This window comes from Grus americana, chromosome 5 (assembly GCF_028858705.1).
Source record: "Grus americana isolate bGruAme1 chromosome 5, bGruAme1.mat, whole genome shotgun sequence".
Taxonomy (NCBI): Eukaryota; Metazoa; Chordata; class Aves; order Gruiformes; family Gruidae; genus Grus; species Grus americana.
In genome coordinates, this window is record NC_072856.1 from 43,334,388 (window position 1) to 43,350,703 (window position 16,316).

General features: G+C 52.2%; 1 protein-coding gene across 2 annotated transcripts; it reads right to left on the minus strand.

Moving 5' to 3' along the window:
• Positions 1 to 1,451: 1,451 nt before the first annotated feature.
• On the minus strand, positions 1,452 to 10,929 carry NKX2-1 (NK2 homeobox 1). Of its 2 annotated transcripts, none has more exons than XM_054827343.1 (3): positions 10,476 to 10,929; positions 5,338 to 5,714; positions 1,452 to 4,558 (listed from the first exon to the last, which is right to left on the minus strand). In XM_054827343.1, the coding sequence occupies exons 1-3, from the start codon at positions 10,526 to 10,528 to the stop codon at positions 3,888 to 3,890; spliced, it is 1,101 nt and encodes a 366-aa protein (XP_054683318.1). In that variant the 5' UTR covers positions 10,529 to 10,929; the 3' UTR covers positions 1,452 to 3,887. The 2 variants fall into 2 exon arrangements, with proteins under 2 accessions (XP_054683318.1, XP_054683319.1); XM_054827344.1 differs by lacking the exon at positions 10,476 to 10,929 and adding an exon at positions 8,773 to 8,911.
• Positions 10,930 to 16,316: the final 5,387 nt, after the last annotated feature.

Sequence of the window (16,316 nt, forward strand, 5' to 3'; positions counted from 1 at the left end):
AACCCCACAACCCGTTTTGATATGAAACAGCAAATATGAAGAAGCCTTTTGCTATTGTTATTGTTGTTGTGGCGGTGGTAGTGGCGGTGGTGATGGGTTTTTTTGTTGTGGGTTTGGGGGTTTTTTATTATTTTTGGGGGGTTTTTTGTTGGGTTTTTTTTCCACAGCCTGCTGTGCCACTACATGCACACTTCATGGCACTCAAGCATGAACTCCTATTTACAGCAGGAAGAAATGCCCTCTGCGATTCTCCTACATTTACAGGCAGTGCCAGGGAGTGGGGGAGTAGAAGGGAATAGCCATTCTTCACTAGATCCCTTTATCTCTCAAAATACGGGGTGCCCACGGTCTCTTGTCGATAAAGGAGCAATTATATTGGGAAACGTGCATTTCTTCCATCATTTCAGATTTGAATCATGCTGGCCCCCCCTTCCCCTTCTCCAGCCCATTATCCAAGTTCTGCATTGATTACGGGGAGACTGAAAATCAGCGTATTGGAAGAAGCAGGCGTTTAGACGGAGGCACATATTTTAATTTAGAAAAGCTATACAGTGACTAAGTTCTCGTGAATGTTCTCGAGGGAGACTGGAGATTAAAATGTATCCCCCCGCCCCTCCCCCCGAAATATCTTCATCCCAATCAAGGCATAACTGGTTTATACAAAGAATTTTATGATAAAAGGCAATAACATAATGTCATTAAAAAACTCTATAAAATTGTTAAAGAGCAGTTTGTTTGCATTTCTCCTGATTGATATGTAAATACAGTTTGAACTGTGTTTGCTCGGTCTCTAGTGCTTAATAAAGAGATGAATTCACCTTTCTGTGGAACAAGTAAACAGACTTTAAACTAAGCCGACATCAGACAAAGTGGAAACGAGTTTATTTAATCGAAACTAAATCTAGTTTAAGAAAGATAAGTCAGTGTACATAATAATCCATTACAGTAATTACACCCACCACCAAATATGTGTTTATGAGGTTGTCGAGACACAATAAAATTCATTTATTTCCCCCGAAGTCTATAATGAAAAGTCACTGGCTGGATCTCTATCGACCATGCTAACTCCGATATTGGGGGGGGGGGATATTTCTCGGCTGTATTAATGCCTTTCAGTGCTCCTCACTTTTCAACGTTCCTATGTTTGAAAGGATAAAAACATTAATTACATCTGAAGGGGAAATGTCGACTTAACCACAGCACTTTCCCCTCAGTCTTGTATATTAACTCCTGGAGAAACTAACCCTAATTTAAAATATCCGTAGAGTTAACCCTGCCCTCGCTCCCTTCGCGGGAGCTGGCAGCACTGTACCACGGACTAGGAATTCCCAGCACTTGCTTCTTTTAGCAGAAATAACAGCACTAAGCTCCAGACACCCCACTCCCCCCCCCACCCCGCCACCACCACCACCACCCCCCCGCCATGCTTAACACGATGTTATAGACCTGAAACGAATATTCTGCGTAGAGAAAGAAAAAGAAAAAAAAAAAAAGAAAAAAAAAAGGAATATTCTTTGGGTTAGTTGAGAATGTCGCTGTATAAAGCAAGACATAATATAAAGAATGAAAGGTCTCGAAATTCCTGTTGACACACGTGATGTCCTCTAGTTAGAAATAAGGGGAGGGGGAGGCAGAAAGAATCCGATAATTTTTTTTTTCCCTTTTTCTCCATCCAAACTGGTACTTGGTGTTCGAATAACACCGACTATCTTGTATAAATAAAAGACTGGAGCTTTCGAAAGCTGCTACTTAAACTGGAGGTTGGGTTGTTTCCATCCCGGGCAAACTACTTTCTTTCTCTTAAAAAATAGGAGCATTTCATAACACCTCTGTAATTCAGAAGTCTTTCAATGACTGCAATTCACTTCTGTGGTTTAGCTGAGGGGATCTGGAGGAAAAAACCGAAACCGAGCAGGAGATGCGAAGGAAAACACGCTACGAGGTCTTTTAGGATGGGGGAATTGTTATTTTGTTACACTCACAAGAGGGATATTTGGAACCCGAAAGAGCGAATTACATGTATTTCGGGCTTGTCCGATACGAGCTGCTTAGCTTGATATGCTTTATATATATTTACAGCAAAGTTAATATCTAAATGCGTTGCGTTACCCATAATATTTGCCTTCCTACCAACCGCCCCTCGGTGTCTCAGCGAGGCGCGCAGTCCGCGCACCCACGCACACCCACGCACAACACACACGTGCGCGCACACGCACTTTCTTTTAATCTCCTTCTTTACAAGCTTCCCAAACCACTACAGAAAAATCTACGTTAAACTGAGATACAGCCTGCAGCTAACCTCTCGCCCGGGTAACGAGGTGGACATGTGCAGGAGAAACTGCGTGGTCGTCTGTGTGCTTGCGGAGGTGGGTATGTGTAGAAAATTAAATACAGTCTGATAAAGAAAGTTAATTCAAACTACGTGTCGTACACAATAAACTATCTTTTTATTTTGATTATAAATAAGGTGACTGTACTTCCCTTAAAATACAAGTACATAGGAAAACCTGGTAGAAATTATCTTTTTTTTTTTTTACAAGGTATTAAAACTGGACGCTCTTTAAATCGGCCGCATGTTCTATACTGTCAGCAGATTCTTCGTTAATTTGTTTCTAGTGGCGTTAGGCTTTTACCTTCTTTCTCCTCCGTGCCTTTGGCATTTGAATTTCTACTCCCGGAATACTTTGCTTTCTCTAACAAGAAGTCTCTGAGGTGCCCCCCGCCCCCCCAATAATCGGGCTAATGAATTTGGACTCGATCCCTTCGCCCTCGAGTTTGTGAATCCCACGCGTTCGCTTGTCACTTTTGCACGCTGAGGACTGATCCCGTATCCCGTTAACTCCCTGGCGCAGTTCCCCTCTGGGAACAGGGTCCGGGCCCTGGGAGGGGCAGCAGTTTGGCAGCATCCCGGGTTGTTTTTCCATTAAAAGGAAAAAAAAAAAAAAAGAGAGAGGGAAAAAAAAAAGAGATGCGGGGAAGGGAGGGTCGGGAGGGGAAACCAAAAGGAAATAAAAAAAAGAATATTCATAATGTGTATAATTTATTAGAAGCTTCTTAGGAACTATATTTAAGCCAAATATCTACATAAGTTACAACAGGAAAAGGCGGCGTGCGCAAATAACAAACTGCCAGAGGATTTACGACGGGGCGATCAGTGTCCATAAAAAAGGTGGGGGTTGGTTTGGTTGATTGTATTTTTTTTCTTTTTCTTTTTACAACAAAATATACAGGCTACTAAAAACTATGGGTTTAGTCCAACTTTTGACAGCATTATACAGCTACAGGTTCACATCAAACGTAAGAAGGAAAATAAAAGCCAAGCCTTTGATGACTCCACGTCTCCATCCGCTGGCCCTGGCGGCGGGGCTGGGAGAGGAGACCGGGGGAGGGGGGAAGCTGCTTCTTGTGTCTGGGTGACGCGAATGCGTTTTTTTTTGGGGGGGAAAACCACCCCATCCCCCAAAATCTCTATATTTACATGCAAGTCCTAGACGCTGGCAAAGTGTACATCTGAAATCCAAGCCTTCGGACCATTCCTAACGACGGTCCCCTTTCTGCAGACTGCTCCGTGGTTATTAGTCATATATTTTTTTTAACACCCCATACAACAACCTTGGGAAAAAAAAAAGAAAAAAGAAAGACCCAAAACCATCAAGAATGACAACAAAACCGAACGATAAAAAGTCTCTCTCTCTCTCTCTCTCAGAGGTTCTCAGAGAACCACTCAGTAAAACGGGGGGAGGGGGGGGAAGCATTAAAAAAGAAAGAAAAAAAAAAAGGAAAAGAAAAACACCCAGTAGTTTGGACAGGACAGAGATTTGTGTGACTGGGAAAATCTGCGCTTTTTTTTTTTTGCTTTTTTTTTTTTTTTGCTTTGTTTAATCCTTTCACCAGGTCCTACCGTATAGCAAGGTGGAGCAAGACATGGCAGTGCCATAGTCAGAAGTAGAAGAGTTTAGGTGAGACAAACTGGAGACTTGGCTCTGCAGAGAGGAAGGGCTGGCCGAGTGCTGTCCCATGTCTGGAGACTGCCCCGCACTGTTTGTCTGGTGGCTCTGATGCTGTCCGAGGCTGTTGCCATTGGTAGCCACTGTGATCGTTGTAGCTGCCTGCTGCTGATGGCTCTGGATAGCTGCTGTGGGTGTGTTGGAGCCTGCTTGGCAGGGCTTGCCATCCTTTACAAGCACTGGCACCGCCACCCTTCTGGGAGACTGCTGCTGCTGGCAAGAGCCGTTCTCCTGTTGCATCTGCTGCTGCGCAGCCTTGTCTTTGGCCTGGCGTTTCATCTTGTAACGGTGGTTCTGGAACCAGATTTTGACCTGAGTCGGGGTGAGATGTATCATGCTGGCTAAATGTTCCCTCTCCGGGGCGGAGAGGTATTTTTGCTGCTTGAAACGTCTCTCCAGCTCGTAAACCTGGGCCTGGGAAAAAAGGACCCTCCGTTTCCTCCGCGGTGTGCTCTGGAGCGGGGCCATGCTCTTGCTCACGTCTCCCAGAGAGCCGAGGCTGCCCATGCCGCCCATGTTCATGCCCGAGGACGGCGCCATGAAGCGGGAGACTGCAAGGGAGAAGGCGGCACGTTTTAGGCGGCTCGGCTCGGCCCGAGCGGGGCTCCGCGCTCCCGCGGCTCCCGCCGCCGCTCGCCCCCGGCGGTACCCCGCAGCCCCCGGCAGCCCAGCCCCGGCCGGAGCCTCGGGGCGCCCCCGCTCCCGAACAACGCCTCGCGTCCCCAGGGAGAGCGGCGGGCATCGGGACCCCCTTCTCGCCCGGCCCAGCCCCGGTGAATAAAGACGACCGCTCGCCCCTCGCCCTGCCCGGGGAGTGACATCCGAGCAAGTACCTGATGTGACAGCGCGGCCGGAGCGGCCGGGGCCAGGGGCTCCGCCGGCGCCGGCCGGGGTGGACTCGCCCGCTCCCCCCGCGCTTCCCGGGACGCGGCTCGTGCGGCTCCGGCTTCCCCCCTCGCCCGCCCGGTGCCGGGCGGCGCGCAGGCGGACGGGGACCTCCGCCTCCCTCCCGGGCTCCCGGGCCGTGCCGCTACCGCCCCGCTGGACGGCGAGCCCCGGGCTCCCGCTCCCCGCCACCGCGGGGCTACCCACCCCCTTCCCCCCGCAAAAGCAGCCCCGGGAGGCTGACACGAAACCAGCCGGGGGAGGAGGGACCGGGCACGATCCTCGGGCAGGAGGAGGAATTGGGGGGGCGGGCGGGGCGGGGGGGCGGCTGGGATTTGGACCGACTTTTGCCCTGGCGCGGAGCCCCCGGCGCCCGTTGCCCGCGGTGCGGCGGGGCAGGTGCACGGCCACCCCCCGCCGGCCACCCAGCCCCGGTGTGACTTACTTGAGGAGAAGCGGGGGTCCGGGTTGGTGCCGTACCATCCTGTCGCCGAAGCGCTGTTCCGCATGGTGTCCTGGTAAGGCGGGAGTTCGCTCATGTTGCCCAGGTTCCCATTGCAGTAGCCCCCCATCGTAGCATGGGAGAGCTGGGGGACCCCTGCCGCTGTCATATGGTAGGCGGCAGTCACTGTTCCGTTGTGGCCCATGGGGTGCTGCTGCATGGCCGGCTGAGAAACCTGAGACTGTCTGTAGGCTGACAAGGGAGCCCCCAAGTTACTGCCCTCCATGCCCACTTTCTTGTAGCTTTCCTCCAAAGGACTCAAGATGTCAGACACTGAGAAAGGAGTCGTATGCTTTGGGCTCATCGACATGATTCGGCGGCTGGGGAAAAAAAAAAAAAAAAAAAAAAGGAAGGGGAGGCAAATCTTTTTTTTTTTTTTTTTTTGCCAAATATTCTGGTGTTGCCTTAACGCCGATCTTGTTGGATGTACACGTAACCGAGTGGACGAAGTCCGCCTTAATTGGATTGAGTGGAGGCTCAGGGCTGCCTTTCGTTTGTTTTAGCCAGACGCCAGGTTTTAGGCTGCCACCAGAGGCGGGGCATAGGCACTAAAGCAACAAGACAATAGAAGCCTACATCTTGCCCAAGATAATTAGCTTACATGCTGATGACAAGGTAAACACCTTTAAGTTTTACTTGTCAGGATTTTTTTTTTTTTATGTCTTAAAAAAAAAGAGAGAGAGCGGGAGAGAGAGAGAGAGAGAGAGAGACACCCCGTGAGCACAACTCATTTTATTTTTCTCGGGGGTGGCAATATCGTGGACGGGAAATGGAAGGCAAGGCGAAAAGACCCCCATTTGACTGGGTGAAAGGATTTAAAATCAGCTCCCGGGTGGCAAGACTGTCAGCCCAGCTTTTGTGAGAGCTGGGGAGACGGGGCTGAATGCCGGTGAGCAAAAGGACTGAGTCCCCCTCTCCCCCCACTAAGTTTGGTCTGGAAGGAGCCCCGCTGCCGGGAGGGCAGCTCTCCGGAGGGCAGCCGTTTCGCTCTGGGCCACCGCTCCCAGCGCTCCGCACTCCCCGCACCGGCTTGTCAGGTACCCCGGCCGGCCGGTGACTGAACAGCACTTGGGATTTAACATCTCGGGAACCTTCTCTATGTCTGCTAAGACCCCCAGTGTGAGACCCCCAGTGCGAGGATCGTTTGTGTCCCTAAAACCATAAGTTCCGCTCACCTAGGGCTTTTTTCTTTTTTTAACCTCAGGGAGAGGTGGAAGATGCAAGTTTGCAAAAACAAGCAGTAATTTAATTGCTTGGGGCGAGAGGCTGCTGAAAAATAGGTTAGCGCAAAATGTCGCTCGTTATTCTCAAAGGCAAAGACTGTCACAGGCTGTCGTGGTCCCTCTGAACCTGGAGCTGCTTTCTAAGGTTATTTATACAGCACGGGAGCTGGATGGAGAAGACCTCTCAGGTCATCTGCTACACCATCTTGCCAATGAATTCCCCGCAGTTTCGAATAAACTGCAATTTCTGGCACTTTCGGATCTGTTCTCGGATCCGGTGTGAAAACAAAAGCGAGCCCCTTCACAGCCACACACACACGTAGATGCAGCCAGCAACTAATGTCACTCGGGTCTTTGAAGAAATCTCCCAAGTTGTCCAGTGTCTCCAAAGCTTATATTTCGGGGTGTTCCTGGGCAGAGGAGAGAAACCTCCCCTGAGTGTTTCACACCCGGGCCTACGGCCCTGGCAAACCCAATTTAATACAGCGATTACCTGAATATTAAGAAAATTACAGCGAAGGTACAGTTAACCCAGTGACTTCGAAGTGTCAAGTAACTATTTAGTAATTGCACTTGTAAATATGTTTGTGCTCGGCTGGTTCGTGCTTAAAAATGCAAAAGTGCACTTGCTACCCGGGAATAACTAAATATCTTTGTCTAAAGTGGCAGCATAAATAGCCGGTCGCTTTGTGACTGTGCTTGATATTAGTACATAAGGATCATTTTGCTTCAATTGGGAGGCTCTCATTCACTAGGCAAGAAACCGTTTAGGAGAAAGTAGGTTCCCGTATGAGAGTTAACATCCTTCAAGTGTAAGCCTCAGCCTTGATTACACTTTAGAGCTCTGCAAGAGGTGAGCTTTTCCACACAAATATAATCGGGGGAACTTTCCTTCAATCAGGCCTCCAGCTCTCCTACATCATCTCAGCTGTCTCTTTCGGCACCGGCTCCCTCAAGGCTGAATACCCCGAAGTGGGCTTGTTGTGAGTCTTCTGGGCCACCAAAGGCAGGGAAGGGCGACTTTGGGCTAGAAAGGCGGCTGCTTTTACTTTTTTTTTTTTCTTTCCTCTTTTCTTTCCGGATCTTTAGATCTTGTATTTCCAGAACCCTGGAACCTTTCTCTCCCCTCGCCCCTCTCCCCCTTTCTCCCCCCCCCCCCCCTTCTGCGCGTGTTTTTCAGTACGGTCTTTGGTTTTGTTCCTACAGAGACACTCGACCTTGCCTTGGTGGCTTGTTGGGGGGGGAGGGGTGTTGAGGGTTTTTTTTGCCCCCCCCCCCGGATTTCTCGAGCACATCATCTCCGTGCCTGTTTTATTAGCCTTAAAAAGGAGGGGGTGGATGGAGGAAAAAAACCCCCCAAAACAGGATCCACCAAAATGACGCTGCAGTCGGCTCAAATCAGAGACGAACGACAGGGACTGACCGCGCAATTTGTGGGGCAGGAGCAGCGACTCCGTTTCTCTCCAGGGAGTGCGAGGTGGGGCAGCTGGGAGGCCCCAGCGCCGGCCCCGGCGGCGGGCACGGCGGGGAGCGGGAAGCGGGGGCGGACGAGGCGCCCCGCCGCCCGCCCTGCGCCTTCCCGGGGGCGCCGCCGGAACGACCCCTTCCACCGCCGGCTGCAGCTGGGCGAGCTTATTTATCCTCCCGCTGGAAGGAGCGCAGGTTAAATCGCCTCCGAAACACTGCTCAATTAGATTAGCCCGAGCGAGTGCAGCCTTGACTCTGAGTGGGATCTTGTAAAGGGAAGTTAATGCGAGAGCTCTTCATTCCCCTTTCGCTGAGGAGCGGGCCGAAATTCTCTTTGCATGTCTGACCGCTTATTTAGAAATACACCGACGCGCGTACAGGCACAGCTACACCCCGCAAGGTCCCGGCAGCACTTTTTAGCCCCGCTAGATCGACCTAGTGCAAAGGAAGCAGGTCAGCCTCTGCTTCTTCTCTCCCGCCCCAAATGAACTATAACGGGGCGAGTCAAACCGCGGACAAGTGGCGAGAAAGCTTCTTCGCTGCTGTCCTGTCCCGTCCGTTCATCCTTTATTTTCAAACCCTCCACCCAAGTTTCGTCTGCCAGAACTGGCTCCCCGCAGCCCCCCGGGGAGGGTGGCCGCCCCGACAGGGTCCTGCCTAGGCTGCCTCTAGTGATGTGTTCGTTTACCTGGTGATGCTGCTTAGTAAAACGCTCGAGTTAAAAGGAAATGCTAAGGAGGATAGCTGGGAAGATGAGATGCGTTTTGCCTGGTGGAAGCATTTTCATGAGAAAGGCACGGTCTTCACCCCGTGTTTGCAGAATGCGGCTACACGGACGTCCCTTCAATAGCTTCTGACCCCACACAATCCGTTTGATAACACTCGAGAGGTGCAAGAATGTGAGACTTTGTCAATCAAATGGTGCCAATCCCAATGGAAACTGTGCCACCAAGACCGCAGCGCGTTTCCTCGTCAACTGGATTGCGGGGGCTGGGAACTCAAGGATCAGCTTTTGAAAGTGCGCACAAGGCTCTCCAAAGACAACAATGTCTTTTTTCATACGAGCTGTTGTGCCTCCCCAAGGGGAATCAAATGTGCTCGGTCAGCCCGAGCCGCCGAAGGGCTACGGCTCTGCCTCGCCACCCATTTCGCCGGGCAGGAGCCGCGGAGTGGCATTTCTGCCTGGTCCGGCGCCTAACTCGGCTCCTTGCCCCAAAATGCTTTTCCCCTCCTTTAGGCACTTTCAGCTCCCGCGGTGCCTCCTCCGCAAGTGGAGCCCACGTAGGAGCGCGACCCCGATTCACCGCAGCGCTTAAGCATGTGCTTAGGTGTGAGCGGCCGGCTGGGCTGGCTGCAACCCTCGGGACACCTAGGCTCGGAGGGGAGAGGGGAAGGGTCCCACGCAACCCGCAGGCAAATTCCTTCTCAACAAGAGAGACACTCTCCAGGCGCAACTTTTCGATACAAAGAAATGAGGCGCTCCCTGCTCCCCGTGGGCCGGTTCACGGGTGCGTGTCTGACTGCGCCAAGCACCGGCACACGAAGCACCCCCTGCCCAGTCCTGCCGCTCCTGCTTTCAGCCCCGGGGCGGGCGGCCCTGCCCGCAGCCCTGCCCGCAGCCTGCCCTGCCGCGGGAGCGGGGCTCTGCGGGCTCTGCGGCGGGGCCAGCCGCTCCTAGAGAAGCCTGAGTTAAAGGGGGCAAAAGCAGAGCTGGGACAGAACTCTTTCTTCTCTCCTGGTCATCATCACAAGCCTAACGCATCCACAGAGAGATTTAAATTACCCTTCCAAAGCGTTGCGCGTGGAAAAGAGGAGAGAGAGCCCGCACCGCCGAGGCAGCTTGCTGCAACTCTCCCCTCTCGACTCAGCGAGCTCATAGAAACTTCACCACTCCTTTCTTCTGCATGTCGGTGTGATACACCCCCTGTTCCCCTATCCACCCCCCCACCTCCCCCCAAAAGGGCAGATCTGCTCAGCACACCATCCCCGGAGCCCCCGCCGGGAGGGAGCGGAGCGGAGGTTTCCGCAGTGACCGAGTCACCCTACTCGGACCTGGGTGGCTGTCACTGCCGGGCGCGGGCACGGCGCTGGAAGCCGCTCCCTGCCTGGAAAGCACATGCTTGGCTGGGTAAAGCAGGAGTCCTACCCAGACACTCTTCCTGCGAGCGCTCCCTAGGCACAGAGCGTTCGGGGAGGGTGGGGGTGACGGGAACGGACACACTCGTGCTGTGGCTCATGGGGACCATTTTCCCCCGTGGGAAAGCCCCCCTGCCCTGGTTATCTCGTTAGGGTGGGAGAAACACCGCACTACACCGGTGGAAATCTCTTCCCCTGGCTTGAGAATCTAAGAAAACAAGTGAAACCGCCAAAGGCTAAAGCCAAAATCCTCACCCCTCCGCAGCGCACGCACAGTTGCTCCTCCAGCTGCTCAGGGCGTGGAGCATCTCGCATCTGGGGTGTCTCGGGGCCCCTTCGCCACCAGCCCTTGGTGGCCACACTCGCAAGGCTCTGAGCGAGGGCAGAGCCGCCTCCTAGCAGCTCTTTTACCTCCTTCCCCAATTCCTGGCGGACGGCTGAGCCCTCCTGCCCTAATCCTCCTCCGACACCCCCCCCCCCGCGTCTTTTCCTTTGCCGGGCCGTTCCCGGCCAAGAGGGCCAGGGTGGGGCCAGGTACGGGGTGCCAGGGCAGGGCTCCCGGAGCCGCCGTGCCAGGGAGGGGGCGGCGGGGCTCCGGGGCACGCCTCGGCCCGGCGGCCATACCGCACCCCTCCGCCGCTGCCCCGCGTGGGGACCCGGGGGAAGTGGCTGTTTGTAGGTATGGATGCCCCGATAGCCTGGGGTGGATAGCAGCCGATGTATCTGACTCACTCATCCTGGCACCGTTATTATTAGCAATTAATATAAATGTCCTCCAAATCTGTCTTCTTTAATGTCAGTAGACTGTCACTGCCACAAAACTGTCAGAACGCACACACAAGACTTACCGTTGCCCCGAAGCATCTTGGATACACCCAAGACAGACGTGATGTCTGCGGAGAATTTCTGGAAGGTGGTTGTTGAGACAATTTGCAAAAAGTTGTTCTATAGTTAAAAATATAGGCGTGGGTTATATACACACATACGTAAATACTTGTTATTGGTACATACCTACAAACAGAATCCTGCCGGGATCGATCTATTCATATGTTTTTAGATGTAGCTATCAGTGTGTTACATTAGATGGTTTAGGAGTTATGTGCGTTTGCATGTATACCCTGACATGCCTCCACACACACACACACACGTACATACACGTGTGTGGGGTGCATACCTCCGGCAGTGGGTACGCATGAGTATATATTTACGCATACATTCATAGTCCTCAACCCTGTCGTCTCTAAGTGTTTCAAAAAGGAACTCAGCTTTTAAGTGGGTCACTTGGCCGCCCTCCCCTCCCCTTCCCTTCCCTCGCCCTCTCCGTGGGCTCCGCCGGGGCCCAAGGCGGCTCCTGCCCTGGCCGCGGTGTCGCCAGGCCCGCGGCCGCGTCGGCGCCGGGGAAAGGGGCTCTCGGCTCCCAGGTGGGGCTTGACGCGGAGCCAACGGACACTCGTGTGCCTGTGGGTGCAGAACGGAGGGGCGGGCTGGGAGCCAGCACCAACGGTTTGATTTACCGCAGCCTTTTTCGGCGGCCGGTTTCAGCGTGGCTGGCGGCGGCGGGTGGGGAGGGGGCGCGTTGCCCACTGCACCTTGGTTTGGTCCTGAAGCCCCCCCTTGCCCCCGAGATGCCCCGTCGAGGGGCTGGGGTTGCTGCGGCCTGCTCTGGGTGCGCTGCGGGGCGGAGGCTCCGCGCCCTCCCGCGCCCTCCCGCGCCCTCGGGGCTGCGCGGACGGCTCACGGCCGCGGGCCGGGGCCGGGCTCGGGGGCCCCGCGGAGCTGGCGGCCGGGCCCGGGGGCGCTCCCCCGCGTTCGCCGGGAGTACGTGCGCTGGCGGGAAGGCGACCTTTCCCCCTCGACCTTTCCCTGGGGGTAACCAAAGCTCGCTTTTATTTTCAATGTCACTTCGGAGTTTGCCTTTTGTTCCCCGCTACCTCTCGCTTCCAGGGATACGGGCGGCTCCCCGCTGGCTCGGGGAGGGGCGAGCGGTTGCAAAGATATCTCATTTAAAAACGACAATGGAGCCCTTTCGACCAGCCCGGGTGGTGCCCGAGCTTTATTTTCGGGCTGGGGGGAAGGGAGTTGTTTGCTTTGCTTTTGTTTTCACAGCAAAACTCGAGGGCAAGTTACAGGAGGGCTGTGAACAGCCCCGGCCCTTCCTCATTGCCCCAAGGTACCGGGCAGGGCCACCCTGCCGAAGGCCGGCGCATCCGCCGGCATGCCCACGGCAGCCTGGGAACCCGCGCAATCTGCGCGACTCCAGGCGGTTCTGTCCGCAGCTGTCACTGACTTCGGAGTGACCGAGTGCTCCGGTCATTGCCCCCGAATCCTCCTCTGCCTCCCCTCTGCTCCCCAGTCTGTGGATTGGTCTGAGTTCCCCCAGGGGCTTTAATTCGGAAGGAAGCTGCCAGCTGCCCCGCTGCGCCCTTGGCTTTTTTTCCTTGGCAAGGGCAATCACGGAAAGGTGGGGTGCTGCGTTTGCCCTCCCGCGGCTCCAGCTGCCAGCCGTGCCGGGACAGGGACGCGTCGGGGCCAGACCCCCGCAGGCCCTCGGGGCGGAGGCGACCCACAGCAGCCTCCGCTGGCCGCCGGGGGAAGTGCAGCGCCGGGCCGCGGGGGCTGGAGCTCCCCTGGCCCTGCCGACCTGCTGCTGCTGTTGAAATTTTGCCCTAACCAGGACAAAAACAAAGAAATGCGGAAACGGAATGGGATTTTGCTCAGTCGTCCTCGTAGGAAATCGGAGTAATTGCGTGGATATTTGTTCCTCTTCACTGTGTGTTGCTCCAGATCTAGAGGGAAGGATCATTTTCTTTTGATGTTGCTGCAGCTCCTCCTCAGCAGCCTCCTATAGACGTAGCTCGGCCTCTGAGCAGCATTCTCCCCTCTCTCTGGGAAAGTATCTGCACATCATCTGTTCCCGCATCAAGAGGAGCTGTTTAATAATTTGTGCCCGCTCCAAGTGTTCGCTTTTGAGCAGCACAGTCAAACAGTTTCAAATTGTGCCCTTGACAGTTCATGGTCACTTACACAAAAGATTCTCACTCAAAAACTGCCTGTTGGGAGTGATGCTGCCTCTTTCCCATCTTCTTGCTACCCCCTGAGCCTGTAGCCTGCGAGTGCATCCCCTGAGGGCTGAGCTCAGTCCCCTGCTCTGCAGGGGCAGCCTGGTTGCCCCATGCTGTTCTCTGAGTGTGGGGAGAGAATTTGCTGTGCCATGGGAGGCTGAAGTCTTCAGAGGTAGAGCTGAGGTGACTCAGTGAGCTGGCCTGGTAGGGCCAGACTGATCCAGCTGCCAACTGTGAGTGGCAGGTGGATTTATTTCTCACATGAGACTTAAAATCAACTTTTCCACTGAGTCTTAAAAAAAAAAAATCACAATTCACTCTGCCTTGATTTTCTTCTGTTCCTTTCCTGGGAGAGAGGACACAGAGGTTTCCTAGGCAAAGAGGACCATTTCAGAAGCCCAAGGGCAATTCTAGGGATGTTTCAGAAGTCCCCTTTTCACTTCATGGGAACCAGAGTCTCTGGGAAGATCATGCCCTCAGTCTGGCTACTACAACTGGTAGGTCTAGTTAAAAGCTGACGTAAAAAGCTGCAGCACAAAGGAAGCCATTTGTACGGAAACTCAACAATGAACTTTATTGGTCCTGCTACCAAACCCATTAACAAAGCTATACACTCTGCAGCATTGTTTCCAGGCCTGGGTTTTGTTAACCAGCTACTGACATATATATAGCCCAGGGTGCTGATGTAACAGGTGCATTCCTCTTGCCAGGAAAGAGTTCAGTTCAGTTACCAGTTTCAGCTAATTCAGTTTCTAGGTACCACTTGTTCAAGAGTTTCCTGCTGTAAATAGGGTCTCAAAAGTTCATCGTACACTGGGATGTATACATGGCATACATGGCAGGGAAGCTTTGCTAGGGCCATGAGACCTGTGTGCCACAGAAGGAATTTGACCACTCTGACAACAGCTCTCATTGCCTCTAAGGTGATGGGTCAGACATCCTGGAGGCCAGATCAGGCTCCATCAGCTGGACTACCCTGCAGTACTGTGTTTTTCAAAGAGTGCCGTAAAACCAGCGTATGGGGCTCTCTCACTCCAGCACCCATGGCACCTGTATTGCCATACATAGCTGAGGAAGTAGAGTCCCTCTATTTTATAGAAGAAACGGAGACAAAGGATGGTGAATTTCAACTGTTTGCTATACTGAATTACTACCGGGAGCAATGAGCATCTGTGCGTTTCTGTTACTGCACGTACCCCATATCCTTGCCCAAACACTGGCATTTTCACTCTCCGAAACTAACTCTTTCAAATATGTTTGTTTATATGAGCTGCACAGTATGGGATCTGCCAGGATGTTTTCCTTACCAAGGAAGGTGAAGCAAAGGGTTCATAAAAATATTTCACCTTTTCTTTCTCCCAAGAAGAACCAGTAACTGGCAAAGGAAGGACCCACTTGGAAAGGGGCTTTTTGCCCACTCTTGCAGGTAGAACGGTTTCACTTGCAACTGAGTGCTGACCAAAATGTTTCACAGATATAACAAAAGACGTGCTCAGCCTTGCAGAACCTTTCTTCCTGGAGTTGATCAGCAAGAAGGAAAGAGTGAAGTTCAGATTGAGGTTCAGTTGGGTTGAGGGACTGAGAGTTGGAAAACAAAACCAAAGTCTATTTGTATTGTAACCTAACAAATGGACCTAAGAAGTTTCCGAAGGTCCAGAAGTATTTTACCTTTGAATTAGAACAGCACTTTCTATTCAAATAAAAATCTTAAAACATGTGCTAAAACAAGTCCTTGCTAGCAGCTCTATTTTCTATTTCCCCAGACATTAGTCATTATTAGCATTCTAGTGTAGAAGAGTCTCCATGTAGCAGGACTATCTTCTAAATTACTTTGGATGATAGACATAATGAATTTAAAAATTTCACTCATCTTTGCCCTGTCATAAATGAAAGCACATATTATACTCATTCAAAAAATAGCTAACCATAGAGTTAGGTTCAAGTTACATTTTCAATGTAGAAATGTTTATGCTGAAAAAGCCTAGATACTTTCTTGGAAGTAGTTTAATGATGTAAAATAGTCCATTAATGGATTTTGACTACTGTGCAGTTTTTAAAATAATTTCCCTTATAATTAGTTGTTTCATCATTCCTTTATGTGCCTTGCTTATTTCAAATTCCAGGGAAAGAAGACTGCTAAGCTGATATAATGAGATAATATCCTTCACTGGCATAAGTAAGGCTATGAGATGGACTGCTACCCACATTGGTAATTATACATGCTCCGTTTCCACAACTAGAACCAGAATGAATACTCTACAGCATTTTACTGTCTCTGAATAACATTAACTGAAAAAAACAAGTGAGTAACTTGTTTACGTATTAGTATTGGAGGAAGCAACCTGAGCTGGTTGTCCTTGAGTCTGTGGAGTCAAACTCATTCAGCGAGCACTTAACACGGGACTAAGGAGGAAAGCCATTTTGCCATTTACATACAATACTTGCTGTACTGGCCCTTCCACCCTACAGGGGTGCCAGCTTCAGGTTCTGCATGCCCTGGGAAGTCGCCAGAAGGCAGGGAGAGCATCACAGATTTGTCCAGTTGTGAGATACAGGCTTTATAGGTGAATAAACTTGGCACTTCCATCCCATCTTCTCCGTAGGATCTCAAAACACTCTGTGAATATTAATGGTCTTAGGGTGAGAGAAAGAAGCGTTCTATGCCTCTTTTTTGAGATGGCATAAGAGGCAAAGATTTAGTTCATGGTCATATGGGACATAGGTGGGTCCAACGTCATCGGCGTGCCCTTCTAGAAACCTGTTTTGACTAATGAATGGAGGCACATCCACCTACTGCCTATCTGGCCACACGGACCTCGCTGGCAGCACAGCTAGCACAGTTTGCTGTCGAGGCTGAGAAGCGTGATTTCTGGTAAAAAGTACATGCACAGTCAGAGCAGCTCAATGCTGCAGACGGATGAAGCCCCCAGCGGTCCCTGTGCCTGCAGCGGGTACAGAGCATCTTAAAAAAGGTTGAGAGGGAAAACACCGGGGTGACCCAGCAGCTCCACAGTCCCTCCTTGCGGGGCTGCAA

Excerpts from the sequence above, each read along its gene's own strand:
- NKX2-1 (XM_054827343.1), bottom strand. The coding sequence starts at position 10,528 with ATGCTCCACGCCCTGAGCAGCTGGAGGAGCAACTGTGCGTGCGCTGCG. Across the intron at positions 5,715-10,475 it reads TGTGCGTGCGCTGCGGAGGG|CCGCCGAATCATGTCGATGA; the intron begins GTGAGGATTTTG and ends TTTTTTCCCCAG. Across the intron at positions 4,559-5,337 it reads GGACCCCCGCTTCTCCTCAA|TCTCCCGCTTCATGGCGCCG; the intron begins GTAAGTCACACC and ends TCTCCCTTGCAG.